Below are 15,015 nucleotides of genomic sequence, written 5' to 3'. Positions count from 1 at the left end.
GTCCTTTACTCTGTCCACTACACCACACTACATTTCCAGCATCTCCAGATGGTACAGCCAGTAGCCATGCCACCTGGGGTATTTTGGAAGTCACAGTCTCCAAAAATAACTTTTGCAAGCACCACTCCCAAAGCTTAATTTATGAACTGCAGTGCCTTTTCACTCAGCTTCTCCCACTGTCCTAGCAAAACTAGGCTTCTTGCCTCAGTGTTTTACATGCAACAGGGTCTTGTCAATGTATATCAAAGGTACAGCCATACTCTTATTGTTCCCCTGATTCTTGCTAAATTCATCCTTCTGAAGATGATACTGGGGTCATAATCACCACATACGTATTTCTTCTTTCCTCCCCAAAAGAGCCCTAATGTTGATATCCAGCACATACATGAATCTCACTTGCATATCTCCAAACAAGGCCGTGTTACTTGTCACAGAAAAACCTACACACACGGGTGAACAGACAGAATACTTGTCTGTGGCAGTGAACTAGACCAGTTAGGCATCCCAAATTTTTTAATTCTCGTGTTTCAATCCACTACTGTTCTGAAGGCAAAATGTGAACATATCCAGGTAATGTCTAAAATCAGAAGGTAGGCCATGAACATATGAGGAGACTCGGTCTTTGAATCACCTCTCGCTTTTCTCTCACGCTTACCCGGATCAGAACTATACAGAAAATCAACGCAATCTGTACAGATCATAGCACTCTCACTGCCCTGGCAAGTTTAGGGAGTTTTCATGAAGAAGAAAAAAAACACCATTCCTCTGTGGCATGTGAGGTGAAGGATTTGAATAATATTTCAACAAACCAGATGAAACCAACCACCAGGTTCCCTTTGGCTTGAAGAAGAACAGCCTATTACGCAAGGCGGCTGTATCTGTCCAGGCCACAACAAAAGCAAACATTCAACAAGCAATGATCTTCCGTTTCTTTTCCCTATGAAGACCTGTACCTGCAGATTTTTGTTGTTGTGCAGCTACTTAACTTAAAGTACTGGAATCCCACTAAGGGGGGGGGGGAAGGGCGGCACCTCCACCCTAAGCTGTCAGTTGCTGCCATTCACCTGCCCAGCAGGCCCTAACAAAGCCAATACTGACGAGCAGCCAGTACACAAACTCACGTTTCCATAGCAACTGCACTGACAGCCGAACAGAGTCAAGGCCTGAACAGAGCACTTTATTCCTCCTGCCCTCTCCTCAGCTTCTGCTAGCCCAGGGGCTGGCAAATTTGACCTCAAATGCTTTTGCACAGAGCCTGGTTGCTAGCAGGGCAGGGGAAAACCACAGCTAGATTAGACTAGGCCAAGCCTAGCCCTTCAGGAAAAGAACAAATGCCACTGGATTTTCACAATGAGTCAGACACAGGCTGGAGTAAGGATTAATGCCATTGCAGAGAAGAGAGTCACTCCTCTGTAGAAATTCCCACCTGAAAAAAATGGCATGATCCCACCAAGTTCAAACCTGAAAGCAGGCTAGGGAGAGGAAGAGAAAAGAAAGAGAGACTTTCAAGTCTACAAGTGGGATGACCACGGGAAAGGAGATCGCTTGAGGCGACTACAGCCCAGACGTTCAAAATGCCAAGACAACCAGCCTTGCAGGAACAGACAAATACTCGCTCAAGAGATGCACAGCAAATCTGGGCCTGCCTCCCACTCTGCCAGCATGCTGAAAAATCCATGCCCAGTCTTTGAAGAGCGGGCCTTTAATAAACAAAATATTAAGACTGTCCAAGAGAAGAATGCAAGCTATGCGTTTTATTTTTCCATCAGACCAGGCAAGCCGGGAAGGAGTGAAAGGAAGTTCACGTGGGTGAAACTGGCACAATTTGCAGGACAAAAGAAGGAAAGCAGCAGCAGCAGCCCCAGAAAGGGTCAAGTAACTCTGATTCTATGGCCCCTTCAAATAAATTTCTAAACTTCCTTTGCACATATTGGACATATGGCTGGGGATGGAGTATAGATAGTACATGTGGTTGGCAACAGGGTATACACTATATATGTCAGTAAATTTAAATACAAAATTATTACCAGTGACAATTATATTAAGAGCAGTTTCTGACTATCACAGGATCAGTTACAGGTATCACCTAATGTTAGGATGATTATGCTAAGGTAATTGTCACTGGGAATAATTCTGCATTTCAAATGACTTTCACTCCATTAACTGTATACCACCCCCAATCATGTGTGTGTGTGTGTGTGCGCACACACACACATATACATACATACATACATACATACATACATACATACATACATACATACATACATACATACATACATACATACATACATACATACATACATACATACATATAGAGAGAGAGCTTATGCTATAATAAATCTGTTAGTCTTAAGGAAGCCATGCAACTTTTTCCTACCTCTTTAAGTAACAAGAATGGAACTTGACTGGATAAAGAATAATGGAAAATAGTTATGCAAAATATTGAATGGTGTGTGATTTTGAAGTAAGAGGAATGGGAGATGGTGTGTTTCCATGTTCTGGTGGTCACAGCTGGCAGACATTTCAGACTTGCAGAGTGGAGAGAGGACTGAGAGAGATGGTCAAAAAATCTGTGTGTGCAATAGCTTCTCTTGGAGGAATGGAGCTAAGAACTGCCCTGCTGGAACAGACCATATGTCCTTCTAAGCTCTGCGTTACTTGTCTAGCAGTGACCATCCAGAGATTCTCTATAAGCTCAATCACAAGGAATAAAAGGTATTTAACTTCTTTCCAGTTCCTAGTGAAAGATAAACTGCTTCTGAACACAGAGAGTTCATGTTTTGCTATCCTGGCGACCTGCAAAGCCAGATCCAAAGGAGACTCCTATTTCCCATCAAGATTTAGTTCAAACCCCCACCTCTACCAACACATATTAAGCCCAAGTCAGACTCACAATTATGAAAAAGAAATTCCATCCCGAGCCCTTCCTGATGGCACTTACTTCAAACCATATTTTATAAGGAGAAGCTTCCAAAGAATGAAGGCAAGAACATGTTAGCCAAGCAAGAGTGGGTCCAAGACAAACAGGTGAACCTCCTAGATAAGCAGACGCAGGCCTTGCTCTTTGTGCTGGTCACATGAGCCATATGTGCCGCCAGCAGCAGCTGAAGGAATTTTAAACTGGTAGCACATTCCAGATTTAGGCAGAGGAACGTCTATAACATAGGCTGTGGAGGGGGGGGGAGTTGTTAACATGCTCAGAGGAGGCCATTTATGATGAGTACAGAAGTAAGGGATCTTGAATAGGCCCAGCTTCCAGTGAATGCTGCATCATTTAACTAAATATTTACTCAAACATTAAAGGCTCTGCATTAACCTGAACAATTTTAAGCCCTGCATGCAACTCTAAGCCTCCAACAGAAAACACTGCTCAGCAATACCAGGAGTCATGAGTCTTCCAGCAATCAGCAACCCTCCAAAAACTACTCAAGATACTGTACTGCTACATGGAAACACTTTCCAGCAGCACCGTTTTGAAATGCTTGTGTATCAGATGTAAGTATAATGCCTACATAACTATGAAGGGGACAGAACCTGAAAAAAAATGCAACAAGCATGTTATCTGGATATATCCCAGACATACTAATTTGTACAGAATTATCACAGCCATACTTTAAGAACTCTTGAGGTCTTTGTAGCAAGTCAGGCTAGAAATGAATCAATACACAAAATACATTGGGGAAGTAATTCATTTGCTAAGTTTTCAGAAAGACAACAGAAGTCCAAAGCCATTTTGATTTGCATAGGAAGAAACAGAGCTTCTATAGCCAAACCTCCTGGTTTCTGCCATATTGTACAAACAGGCTGAACTACAACTTTCATGTTCTTTGACCACCAACTACGTTGGCTGAAGCTGATGATGATCCTAACTCACCTGGAGGTGGCCAAATTGGAGAAGGTCCTGCAGAGTAAAATTTGTCTCCCCTCAACCTTTCAACCACCCCATAACGTACTTTTCTGGAGAACAGGACTAATGCATGGAATGACTTGGTTAAGCTATTAGCACTAGAAAATTCTGAATTACTCGACATCAGATTGCAGATAGAGAGGATGAGTGGATCAAGTTTTTGGTGTTGCTTCTAATAAAATTCATCCAGTTTGGAAAGTACTAGCTCTCATCCCCGATGTGCTTCTTTTTGCATATATAGAGGATATTTTTTTTAAAAAAATGTATACAAGGATGCAGAAACCCAGCTTTTCTGAAGTGCAAACACACTAGCAACTTAGTCCTCCATCTCATTCAGTCCTTCTGTGTAACCCACACATCGACTCTGCATGAAGACCAGCCACCTCATTCTTTCAACACTGCATTTTATTATTGTGAGACTTATTCTATCTAAGCCAACTGGCTGCATCTGCTGCCTTCTACTCATATTTGTTAGAAGGAAGCTATTTTTCCATGTGGCTGCCATTGCTCTACAAATCACAAAAGTCAAGCTTCTATCCAATGCCAAATGTTGAAAGAACACCCCCAAAATAGAAGTCTGGTACTTCCATCAGACTACTGAGAGTTAGTGGTTTTAAGACAAAGAAGTTCCTTGCTCTTATTGTTGCAGATCAAAGCTTTGTAGTGGTAGACAGCTTATACCAAAGCAGGACAGAATGTGTGTGTAGAAGAGGACTCCAGAAGCCAGAGCACATGAGATCTCTGTCACTGATCTCATGAATCCCAATATCCTTGCAATATGCCATGGGTGGCAATTTCCGAAACCATCTATGACATGTGTCCACAATCAAGAAATTTAGACTGCTAAAATTATTCTGCACATGGTTTAAATGTCAACTTTTGCCCCTTTTGGTTACTGAATTTTTTATATCTGATGTCTACTGTGCCAGTTCATCCTCCACCACTAGAAAGAAAGAAAAATGCTACTAAAAATTCCAAGCGACAAACTGTGCTGCAAGGTATTAGGCAATGCCTACAGAGCAACCAGCCTATATCTACCCATCAGCTCACTTCCACATCAACCTAATATGGAGATGCTGCATAGTATGCCTCTTGATCCTTTTATCATATACCTTCTGCATTAGCCCTAGGTGGCTCCTTAAAAGAGGAAATAACTAAGTTTCCAAAGCATTTTGATGAAAGAAAATAATTCAGTTCCCACATAAAATGGCATGTTTTAACACAACTATAGCTCTCTTGCACTCTCTCATGAACATACACAAGAACTTTTCCTTTTTGCACTATCCAAGCTATTGCAGGCTAGCTCTCACTACTTGTTAGATTGCACAAGTTTAGCTAAAGATATCAAACCACTATACAGTATTTGAGAGCAGAGTGGGAAACATGTGACCCTTCCAGGTGTTCCTAGTTTTTAACGTCCATCTGCTTCAGTCAATGTGGCAATGGAAAGAGATGATGGGAGTTGAATTTCAACAACACTTCAAGGATCATAGGTCCTCCATCCCTGGCTTTAAAAAAAGCTCTATGCAACATTTGGTCCATTATAGCTTTTCAAACATGTATTAATATGCACAGATTACTGCAGTATGTTCTAAATTATCTTTGAGAAATTGTTCATGTGGGAGGAAGGCAGCCCTTGACATATCCCAGTATTATCCACCACATCATAAGACTATTTCAGTATTATCAGAGGCCATTCTCAGATATCAGGCAGGTAATACCCGGAAGGAGGGCTTTCTTGGTTGCACACCACTAAACTACATTACCTGATACTAAGTCTGCCACCCTAGGGACGTTCAAATAAAATTCTCCTTTTTCTGAGTCCTGTGGCTGTCCTTACTTCTGGACATTGCCCAGTATGATCCCTGGTCAGATGGGTGGTGTAAAAGTAGAAATGTATGTATGTATGTATGTATGTATGTATGTATGCATGCATGCATGAATGCATGAATGAATGAATATAAATATATATTGAATATATATGCTGGATAAATATATATATGTATTGGATAAATATATCCAATGCTTGTTGCTGTTATTGCTATTTTGGTATGCTACCCATACCAAAGGCTGCTTAAGTATCCAAGTTACTACTGATTATGGCTTTCTGGTTTGTTTATATGTTAAATATATATTATAAGAACAGCCAGATTCCGACTGGACCCAAGAACTAAACATTGGTAGAACATAAATAAAGGTAACACTCGCTGTAGTGGTCACGCATTACAACATTTCTAACATTTTGCTGTCTGTGTACTCTTTTCTTTCAGGAGACAAGATGGGAATAGTGGATGAAGAATTATCAAGGATGACAAGGATAACGGGATCCCTTTCACATAAGCACAACTTCCTCCCCCCATCCTGCTAAAGGCCATTCCCTTTAGCAACAGCCACATAGGATATAAGACAGAGTTGGCAAGAGAGGACAACTCACAAGTGTTGGTTGGGGTGAACTCATTAACAAAAACACATCTTGGCTTCAAGGCTGACCTCCAGTTACCACTTAAGTCTGGTGGAACAACCAGCCTTCAAGAAAAGATGTGGAATGTCTGCTTGGCAACTCCTCAAGCCTAGCCGTACAGATGTTCTCTCCTGAAAAACACCAGATGAGCCAGACTGGGCCAGCCCTTAGTAAAGTTTGTGATGGAAAAGGCTGCAGTGTCTTCAGGCCAGTGTGAAGCTGGTCTGTTCCCAGAAAAACAGCCTAAGAGGCTTCTGTAAGCCTAGACCACAAGGTCAGAACATGTTTATGTCACTACAAAGCATCCTATGAAGTGAGACAGCTGCAACATTAATAGATACTCACGGTGTAAATCTGTGCTTCCTTATCTCTATACTGAGGATCTTCACATTTCTGCATTCTGGGCAGCTGCTCAAGGCAAGTGTACCGACTCATGTGGCAAATATATGGGTCTGACAGATTCTCACCACACAGTGTGACCTTTTTGACTGCATTTCCTACAACTACATCATGTATGAGGTCTATGAGCTAAATAATAATTCTGCCTAGCGGAGCAAAGATAAAGCTGAACAGATATATGGAGTGCTAATTTTTCAATTGCAAGGAGGGCTTTTAGATTTCAATCACTGTTTCTAAAATGGAGCACTCTTCACACACATATATGGCATAAAAACGTGTGCTCAGGACTCTACCATTAATTTTTGCTATCTGGGCAACACAGGCCTCTCACTAGCTCAATAAAACTGGAATTGTTTTTATTGAATATTATGACTGAAATTGTAAGTAAAGAAATAAGATATCTGATAGTACATATAATTAAGGCAGTGAGGATACTATATGGAAAATATTGGAAGAAAGAAGAGGTACCATCTCTGGAGGAACCAGCAGAAAAGACACTGGAAGTGGGGGAGCTGGATGTACTAACAGAAGCATTAAATGAAAGATCATCTCAAAAAGGACTCAAAAATGGGAATGATTTGGGAAAAATGGGAAATTTATACAACAATATAAATTTATTTCTTTATCAGCCAAAGGCCTGATAAAGAAAATATATACAAAAGAAGTATGAGAAGGTCCAAAAGAATGGAGAGAGTAATAACAATAGATAGTCTGGAAAAGAATTGTTAGATTGTTTACTTACGTGATTTCCTTTTTTAAAAAAACATAAGTAAGTGGATATAAGAATATTCATCCCTTTCTTATTCCCCTGTACCCATACCTCAACCCTTACCCTTACTGAAAATGAATAAAAACTTCAAAATGTTTCATTTTGTGGTTCTAATATATACCTGGCCACAGGTATATATTGGAAGGTTGTGTTTGTAGGTTATGTTTGAAAAAACACAACCTACAAACAGTATTCAAGCCCACCACAAAAAACAACAAATGTTACGGTCAGCAAAGGACAGAAGGGACCCCCTCACCACTGCAGGAGTATACCGGATACCCTGCAGTTGTGGCCATGTATATATTGGAACCACAAAACGAAGCATCCACACCAGAATCAAAGAACATGAGAGAAACTGCAGACTAACACAACCAGAAAAATCTGCAGTAGCTGAACATGCCCTGAAACAAACTGGACATGAAATTCTATTCCAAAATACCGAAATACTGGACAACACCAGCAACCATTACGTCAGACTGCACAGGGAAGCCATTGAAATCCACAAGCACCAGCAAAACTTCAACAGAAAAGAGGAAAGCGTGAAGCTCAACAAAACTTGGCTCCCAGCTCTCAAAAATACAGCGTGCAAAAGGTCAACGAACTCTACCCAGCCTCAAGGAGAGGGGATCGCTACACACAAAAGACCAGCTAATGACACCCATCAACCACAGGAACAGATTATCTCTTCTCCTTAGCACAATACACCCACAACAATACACACTAATCACCCATCTACAGAGAAAGACAAAGACCTATCTCACAGCCATAAATACTGCACTCCCAAAGCCAACTACACCAGAGCACAGAGTGCTGTCCTCTGAAGATGCCAGCCACAGAGACTGGTGAAACGTTAGGAAGTACAACCTTCAGAACACGGCCAAAGAGCCCGAAAAACCCACAACAACCATTTTTCCCTTTGGTGCTTCATTTTGCTTCAACAAAACAGGATGGCTGCCCACCCCCTTGCCAATGCCCCAGTTGCCTCCCTACCTGCTCCTGCCACTGTGCCACACTCCTCAGATGCAGCAGGTCTGGCTTCCGGCCAGGAGTTGGGCCAGCTGCCCCTGCACAGGCACTTACCGCCCAGCTGACATGCAGGCACATGCTCAAAGGCAGTGGACCCAGCTCCTGGCAGGGGAGCTGGGCCTGCTGCTTCTGAGCATGCAGTTGCCAATCCACTGAGAGGAGGCGACACAATGGCAACAGCAGCATGACAGGAGCAAGTAGCCCCACCACCCCAAGGCATGAACCAAAAAACAGTCTGGTTTATTTTTCCAGTTGGTTCATGGCTAACCACGAACCATCACAAACCACCATTTTTCAGGTTCATGGTCATCTCTAGTTCTAACCTTTAAAGTCTTCAATAGCTTGGGCCCAAGCTATCTCAAGCACCAGCTCTCCTTTTATGAGCCTGCTCAAGTGTTAAGGTCATCAGGAAAGACCTTTCTCTTGGTTACACAACCTTCACTCATGTGTTTTGTGGGTAGATGGGAGAGGGCCTTCTCTGCGGCTGCTCCCAGACTTTGGAACTCCCTCCCACAGGAGGCAAGGCTGGCCCCATCTTTGCTGTCCTTCCACAAGCAGGCGAATACCTTTCTCTTTAGGCAAGCTTTCCCTGAGCGACTGAGTGGGTTTTTTAAAACAGCTTGTTATACCTCACTACTTTGAATGTGTTTTGGTGTTGCTTATGTTTTTTGTACGGCATATGTTTTTAATATTTAATTACTCACTGCTGTTAGCTTTTATGGTGTATTTTAAGGAGAAAAGTGGGGTAAAAAATATTTCAGATGAATTTATTTATAATAAACATTCAGTAAGATTTAACAGTATAACACTATACAAGCCTCAGAAGTGCCATGAAGTTGTGAACTGAGAATTACTCTCTCAGATGAAGTGAGTATACAGGATCCGAAATGAAGGCAGAGACAAGGAACCTACTTGTGCCTTGCAAATGTTGCAAGACTACAACAGCTATCCTTCCTGACTAGGCTAGGACTGAAAAAAAAACCCAGAGACTTCCTAATTTTGGGGTACTCATTCTCCACCCTAGCCTGAACCAACAAGCAGTTTCAAGGGAGAAGAACATTAACAGATCAATCTAGCCACCAGATTGTGGATCTGTGGATCGCCTAACACTTCCAAGGGCTCACAGAAGGAGCATCCCCCGCCAACACATACCTCTGTGCTTTTCTATTAAGGAAAATTTCTTACAATTTTCTCCCTATTGGCTACAGTGAAAGAGAGACTATTTGTGTCAACTTTAGGAAAAGCATATATTTTCTACAGTTCTCAGTATGGGCACATGAAATGGGAAGGCCAGTAAGTGCACAGATTCACTCCGTATATGTCTTGCATATCTACAAAATGCTATTCGTTTCCCAAAGGTCACTCCATTATACATTGAAAGGTTCTCGCTTCGTGTTATTCCTATCATCCATTTGATGCATTTTTGACTCATATGATATTACACAAATGCTATCTGCACAAAATGGAAAAAGCTTTCTAAACGTTGGGTTTTTGCCATTATACAAAAACTTTCTGAGCATGTTCATAATTTTGTTTCTCTTAGTAACTCCTGTTTTCTCAGTATTATTTTTAACATTAAGATATAACTTTTACGATGCTACAAATGTGTGGGTAATTTTAAACTGCCTAATGTATGGACAGTGCCTCATATTTTATTAATACATGTTGGGGATGTGGAAATTCTTTTCTGGCTTTATGCAGTTATTCTGTGCAATTTTTAAAATTATTTATGGCTAAGTCTACTACTTTATGCATATTACCATTTTGGTTTTCCGGTTTCTCTAACAAGTTTGCTAAGTGGCAAAGCACAACTTTTTTTAAAAAACAAACTAACAAAACTTTAAAAAAGTATTATCAGCCTGCTTCCCAAACGTGACTTACTGTTCCCAAGGGAAATAACTTGTATTTGTCAAGAAAGGTGAAAAGAACTTGGTGTTCTTAATGTGGAGAAAGTTGTAAGATTTGCCTATACACAGTGGGTTGCTTGCTGTAACAACAACAGGTGCCAAACGGCTGTCTCACGGCTGCCGGGACAAGGACAAAATGAGAACAATCTTCAAACGTAGAATGTTCCCTCCCAGACACCCCGCCTTCAAGCTATGTCCTCTTAACCATAACAGCATCAGGCAACTTAAGCATGTAAGATCACTGAGACTCCGTCCATGGATGTCTTTGCAAATGAAGCTGGGTGAACATCTGGCCCAGATGGTTCATGGCCAGGAGGGATTAGGGTCAACGCAGACAGCCATGCAGGAAATATTTCTACAGAAAATATGATGGCTCTCTGCATCATCGTAAAACACAGAAGCTGGTTTTCAGCAGAGAACGGCTCTGTCAAATTCCTGAGAATTCCTCTTTGTGCTTTCCAGCAGAAAAGAAGCTCCCACACCACCACCACCACTCTGCACCTGGGAGACTTCAGCATTCTAGTAATAAACAAGCTCATCACATGGGAGGTTTTTTCCCCCCTGTCCTTCCTCAAAGGGCTTCAGAGTCACAAGAATAGGCTTTTAACTCCACTTTAATCCTCACAATATGCCTGCAAGGTATACCAGGCTGAGAGGAGGAACAAAATTGGCCCGTTGGGTTGGGATGGGAAGAAAGAGATCTGGATACAATAGCATTGTCTTAAACATCTGGAGACTGGACGGCTTATTCCTTCTTCAACCCCCTTTCTGTCAATTCCAACTTTCCAAGCCACTAATATCCTGAACACCACATATGCCACAATTCCCTGACAGGACAGAAAAGGGGAGGCATTGTGCATTCATGGACCTTAGGAATCAACTCAGCTTGATAAGACTGCCTAGAATTTCCTAGTGGAGACGATCAGAGAGGAAGTGCCAGAAGAGCAGGACTGATTCTTTTTTTCCAGTGTGTACACCCATGGTCATGGATCAAGCTTTTCACAATTGGTTAATAGTTTGGTTGACCAGTTAAATCCTTTAAAAATCAGATTTTTTGACAATTTAACTTTAAAAATCAATTTTAAAATACAGTGATTTAAATCAATTAGATTTTTTTAAAAAAATCATTGATTCTCCACCTTGTGAGAGAATAAATCAGACAAAACCACCCAGTGAATGTGATCATTAAATCTGAGCCTATCCAAAGTTCCAAGTATTAGCCACCACTCCAAGATAAGCAGAGTAACCAATCAGAAGTTCTGATTTTAAACCAATTGAAAAACAAAACAGCCAGAGGAGCACAGTACAAAACCCACCTTTTCCTCCTGGTTATCCCGGAAATACAACCAGTGACACTACTTTGGCCTAGTCCCCACTGAAGCAGCAAACATTTGCCCTGACTGGAGCAAATTTAACACTCTCTCCTCACCCCCTACACACAGAAAAACTGCAGGTCTGATGAACTCTTTACCTCCCTGACATGCTGGATTTCTACATATAGCTTTTTTGAGGGGGGGGGGAAGTATGGAGGACCATCCAACTATAGGATCCATACAACCAAAATATGCAGTAGTGCAGCTCGCACTCAAGTTCACCACCACAGTGAGAACTAGCCAGGTTTAGGATGACAAATTCTGTGAGAGTAATTTGGAAAGATCACCATTACTTGAAGGAATGAATTAAGAGTTTACATCAGTAGATCTGATGATAGAAATGCATTTGCACCTCTGTAGTGGGTTCCATGGGGGGAGACCCTGACACTACACAGAGTCAGCAGCTGGGATGCCCAGCAACAAAACATGCTAAAAAGGGGGAAGAGGTAAATGCAATGTGAAGCGAGTCACAGTGGAGGTTGGGAGCCAGAGTTCCCAGAGAGTGAGACAGGTGTAAGGTATGCACTTATAGCATCGCCAAGTCACAACTGAACCTTAAACCATCTAGAATTATTGCACCTCTCATTTACTAACCCACCACTCTGAGGATTGGAGAATCTGGCATCCTGTCTACCTGTGAGGATTTCAGCAGAATCTTTTCACTTGTTGCCAAACAACAATTTAAGGCCAAAGTACTGCTTTCAAAATAGAACAGGAAGACTCAGAACGCCACTGTACTGACAGGCAGGACAGCCAGTAGCCCATGGATTTACTCAAGGACCCGTGAGGGTTTATGCCTGACTACCCTGCTGCTAGCATGCTTCTTGCTGTAAGTCTGCAAGGAAGAGGAGAGAAGGTTAGGACCAGCTCAATTTCACTGCAAATCTCCAGTTAACTCTGTGAAAGTTGAGACCTCAGTAAAAAAAATTGAAGGGGTGAGCAAGGAAGACAAATCCCTAGTCTGCCTATGGCCATTTGCAAAAGGTCTTATATATTTACCATCAAAAAGACAAATAGTCACCTTTTCCCTTCTGCTGGCAATGCTGCAAAGCCCCAGTCACTTTGTTCCTCCACTTCATATGTAGAAGTTAATGTATCACTAGGAAAGCTTCTGCTCCCATGAGTTCTCCTATCTTCTGAAGAAGTCAGTCCACCACCACGTTTGAGCCCCGGAGAATTTAAAAGAAAAGATATGGCAAGCCTTCAAGGGTTTTCACTGAATCTATCCAATCACACAAGAGATGTGATGTTACGGCCCATGCCAGTCCCTCCCACTGGTCCATGGAGCAAACAGACATAAGGTCAGCACTGTCTACTTCTGAGGCCCCCAACATGAGCAGCCTTCCCTAGCAAGCCATTCACAAGCCTGACCATTCATACACCTCACCCAGCAACACAAGGGATCCCATAAGCAGTGAGAGCATTCTCCATGGGCTCCCAACAGCCAATGCTCAAAGGTATGGTAGCATAATTCTTTCCTTGCAATTGTAACCAAGAAGCAAAACGTTGCCATTTATCCACACCCTTAGGAGGGATTCTCCGCTGCAGGTCCCCAAGGAGTCTTTTCCAGAGGCAGCTTCCCATACCAGTCAGGCCTAAACGGATGCCAAGCTTTATATAGCAGAAAATTTCATTCTGTAGATTGTCTTGACTGCTGCCATTGGTGTTGTCAACATTCAAGCTGGCCTAGGCTATGTAAAACCTGGCATCCTTTTTTCCGTCTGGCAATATAGGCATGGTATTTTGCAGTGATATGGGGCCATTTCCTGGGTTTCTGAATTGTAGGTACAGAAGCACAATATCCCACATTCCTAATCCAAAGGTTTTTTGAAGAACTGAATGATAATATATCTGACAGGCATACCCTGGTGAACAGTAAGTGGAAAAGATGTCCCTTTTCCTTTCCAGCTTCCTCAAACATCCCTGAGCACTGCAGTGGAGGCAAGGCAGTTTTACCTGATGATCCACACCCTTCATGTATCATTAGGCTGTTCAGCACTTAGGCAGGCTGCCTTTTTTGGTGCTTCCTTCCCGTTTCATTCCCAACTGTACCCTCTACCCTAATTTTCACCTTCATGTTCAACACTTTTAAATAGCTCAAGAATCTTCATCAGGAAGTTTGGGAAGGTTTTGAATATCTGTGTTTTCTAAAATGTAAAAGGCTCCCTATATTTTTTGCAAGCTCAGGGAGTTACCCAAATATAGAGAGCATTATTTGCTTTAAGACTCATTTTGCTTCCAAACAAGCAATGAAAAAGCCACTCAATTCTCTATTAGAAAAAAATAAATATTAACAGGAGGCAAACTGCATTACTCTCTTAGTTATATAAGCTAGTGCTGCTTGGGAGTTTAAGAACCATTCCCCAGGTTAGTCTAAAGAGCCTGGTGGTGCAGTGGTTAAACTGCAGTACTGTGGTCAAGACTCTGCTCATGACCTCTGATTGATCCCAATATATTCAACTCAAGGTTGACTCAGCCTTCCATCCTTCAGTGATCAGTAAACTGAGTATTCAGCTCGTACGGGGGGCAATGTGTAGCCTGCATAATTAAATTTCAAATTGCCCAGAGAGAGCTTCAAGCACTTATGGGGCAGTATTTATTTATTTATTTATTTATTTGATTTTTTACCCCATCCCTCTAGACTTTGCTTTGCGCTTTGTCTTTACTTTACGCCTTCTCCAAAGCACCAATGCCTCACCAGTGACACCCAGGATGCTCCACCCCTTCAAGAGATGCTCACTCACTGTGCCGCAGACTTTTACATCATGCAATCGTCCCCATTCATCCTCATAGCTGTCTACCATCATGATGCTGTCATCCTCCTCTTCATTACCCAGCTCTGCATGGAGATGGAGCCGGACCTCTTCCCCCAACGAGTGCATCCCCACAGCTGGGAAGAGTCCCTCAGGAGAGAGTGGCATTATAGTTGAGCCCACCTGTGGATGGAAGACAAGACATATCACCATTAACCATATGCAAGTGTTTGGTACTGCTGTTTATTTACCACAGGTAAAGAAAAGGTAGCAGTACAGGGTTGTTTCCAGGACTGTTACTCTTCTCAGTTTGAGGAGCAACATGTCTCAAGAGGAGAAAACTTGTTACCTATGAGAGTTCTTTATGTGAACTGGGACCTGACTTACATGGAAAGCCTCTTCAGACAGCAGTGACCT

General features: G+C 42.1%; 1 protein-coding gene across 2 annotated transcripts in view; it reads right to left on the bottom strand.

Moving 5' to 3' along the window:
* Positions 1-15,015, bottom strand: part of SPRYD3 (SPRY domain containing 3) — a 57,443-nt gene that overhangs the window by 31,635 nt on the left and 10,793 nt on the right. For both annotated transcript variants that reach the window (XM_020778785.3, XM_020778778.3), the window contains exon 6: positions 14,590-14,781. In XM_020778785.3, the coding sequence (XP_020634444.2) occupies positions 14,590-14,781 (192 nt within the window). The remainder of the gene's footprint in view (positions 1-14,589; positions 14,782-15,015) is intronic.

This window comes from Pogona vitticeps, chromosome 2, assembly GCF_051106095.1.
Source record: "Pogona vitticeps strain Pit_001003342236 chromosome 2, PviZW2.1, whole genome shotgun sequence".
NCBI lineage: Eukaryota > Metazoa > Chordata > Lepidosauria > Squamata > Agamidae > Pogona > Pogona vitticeps.
This window is presented reverse-complemented; position numbering and strand designations above follow the sequence as displayed.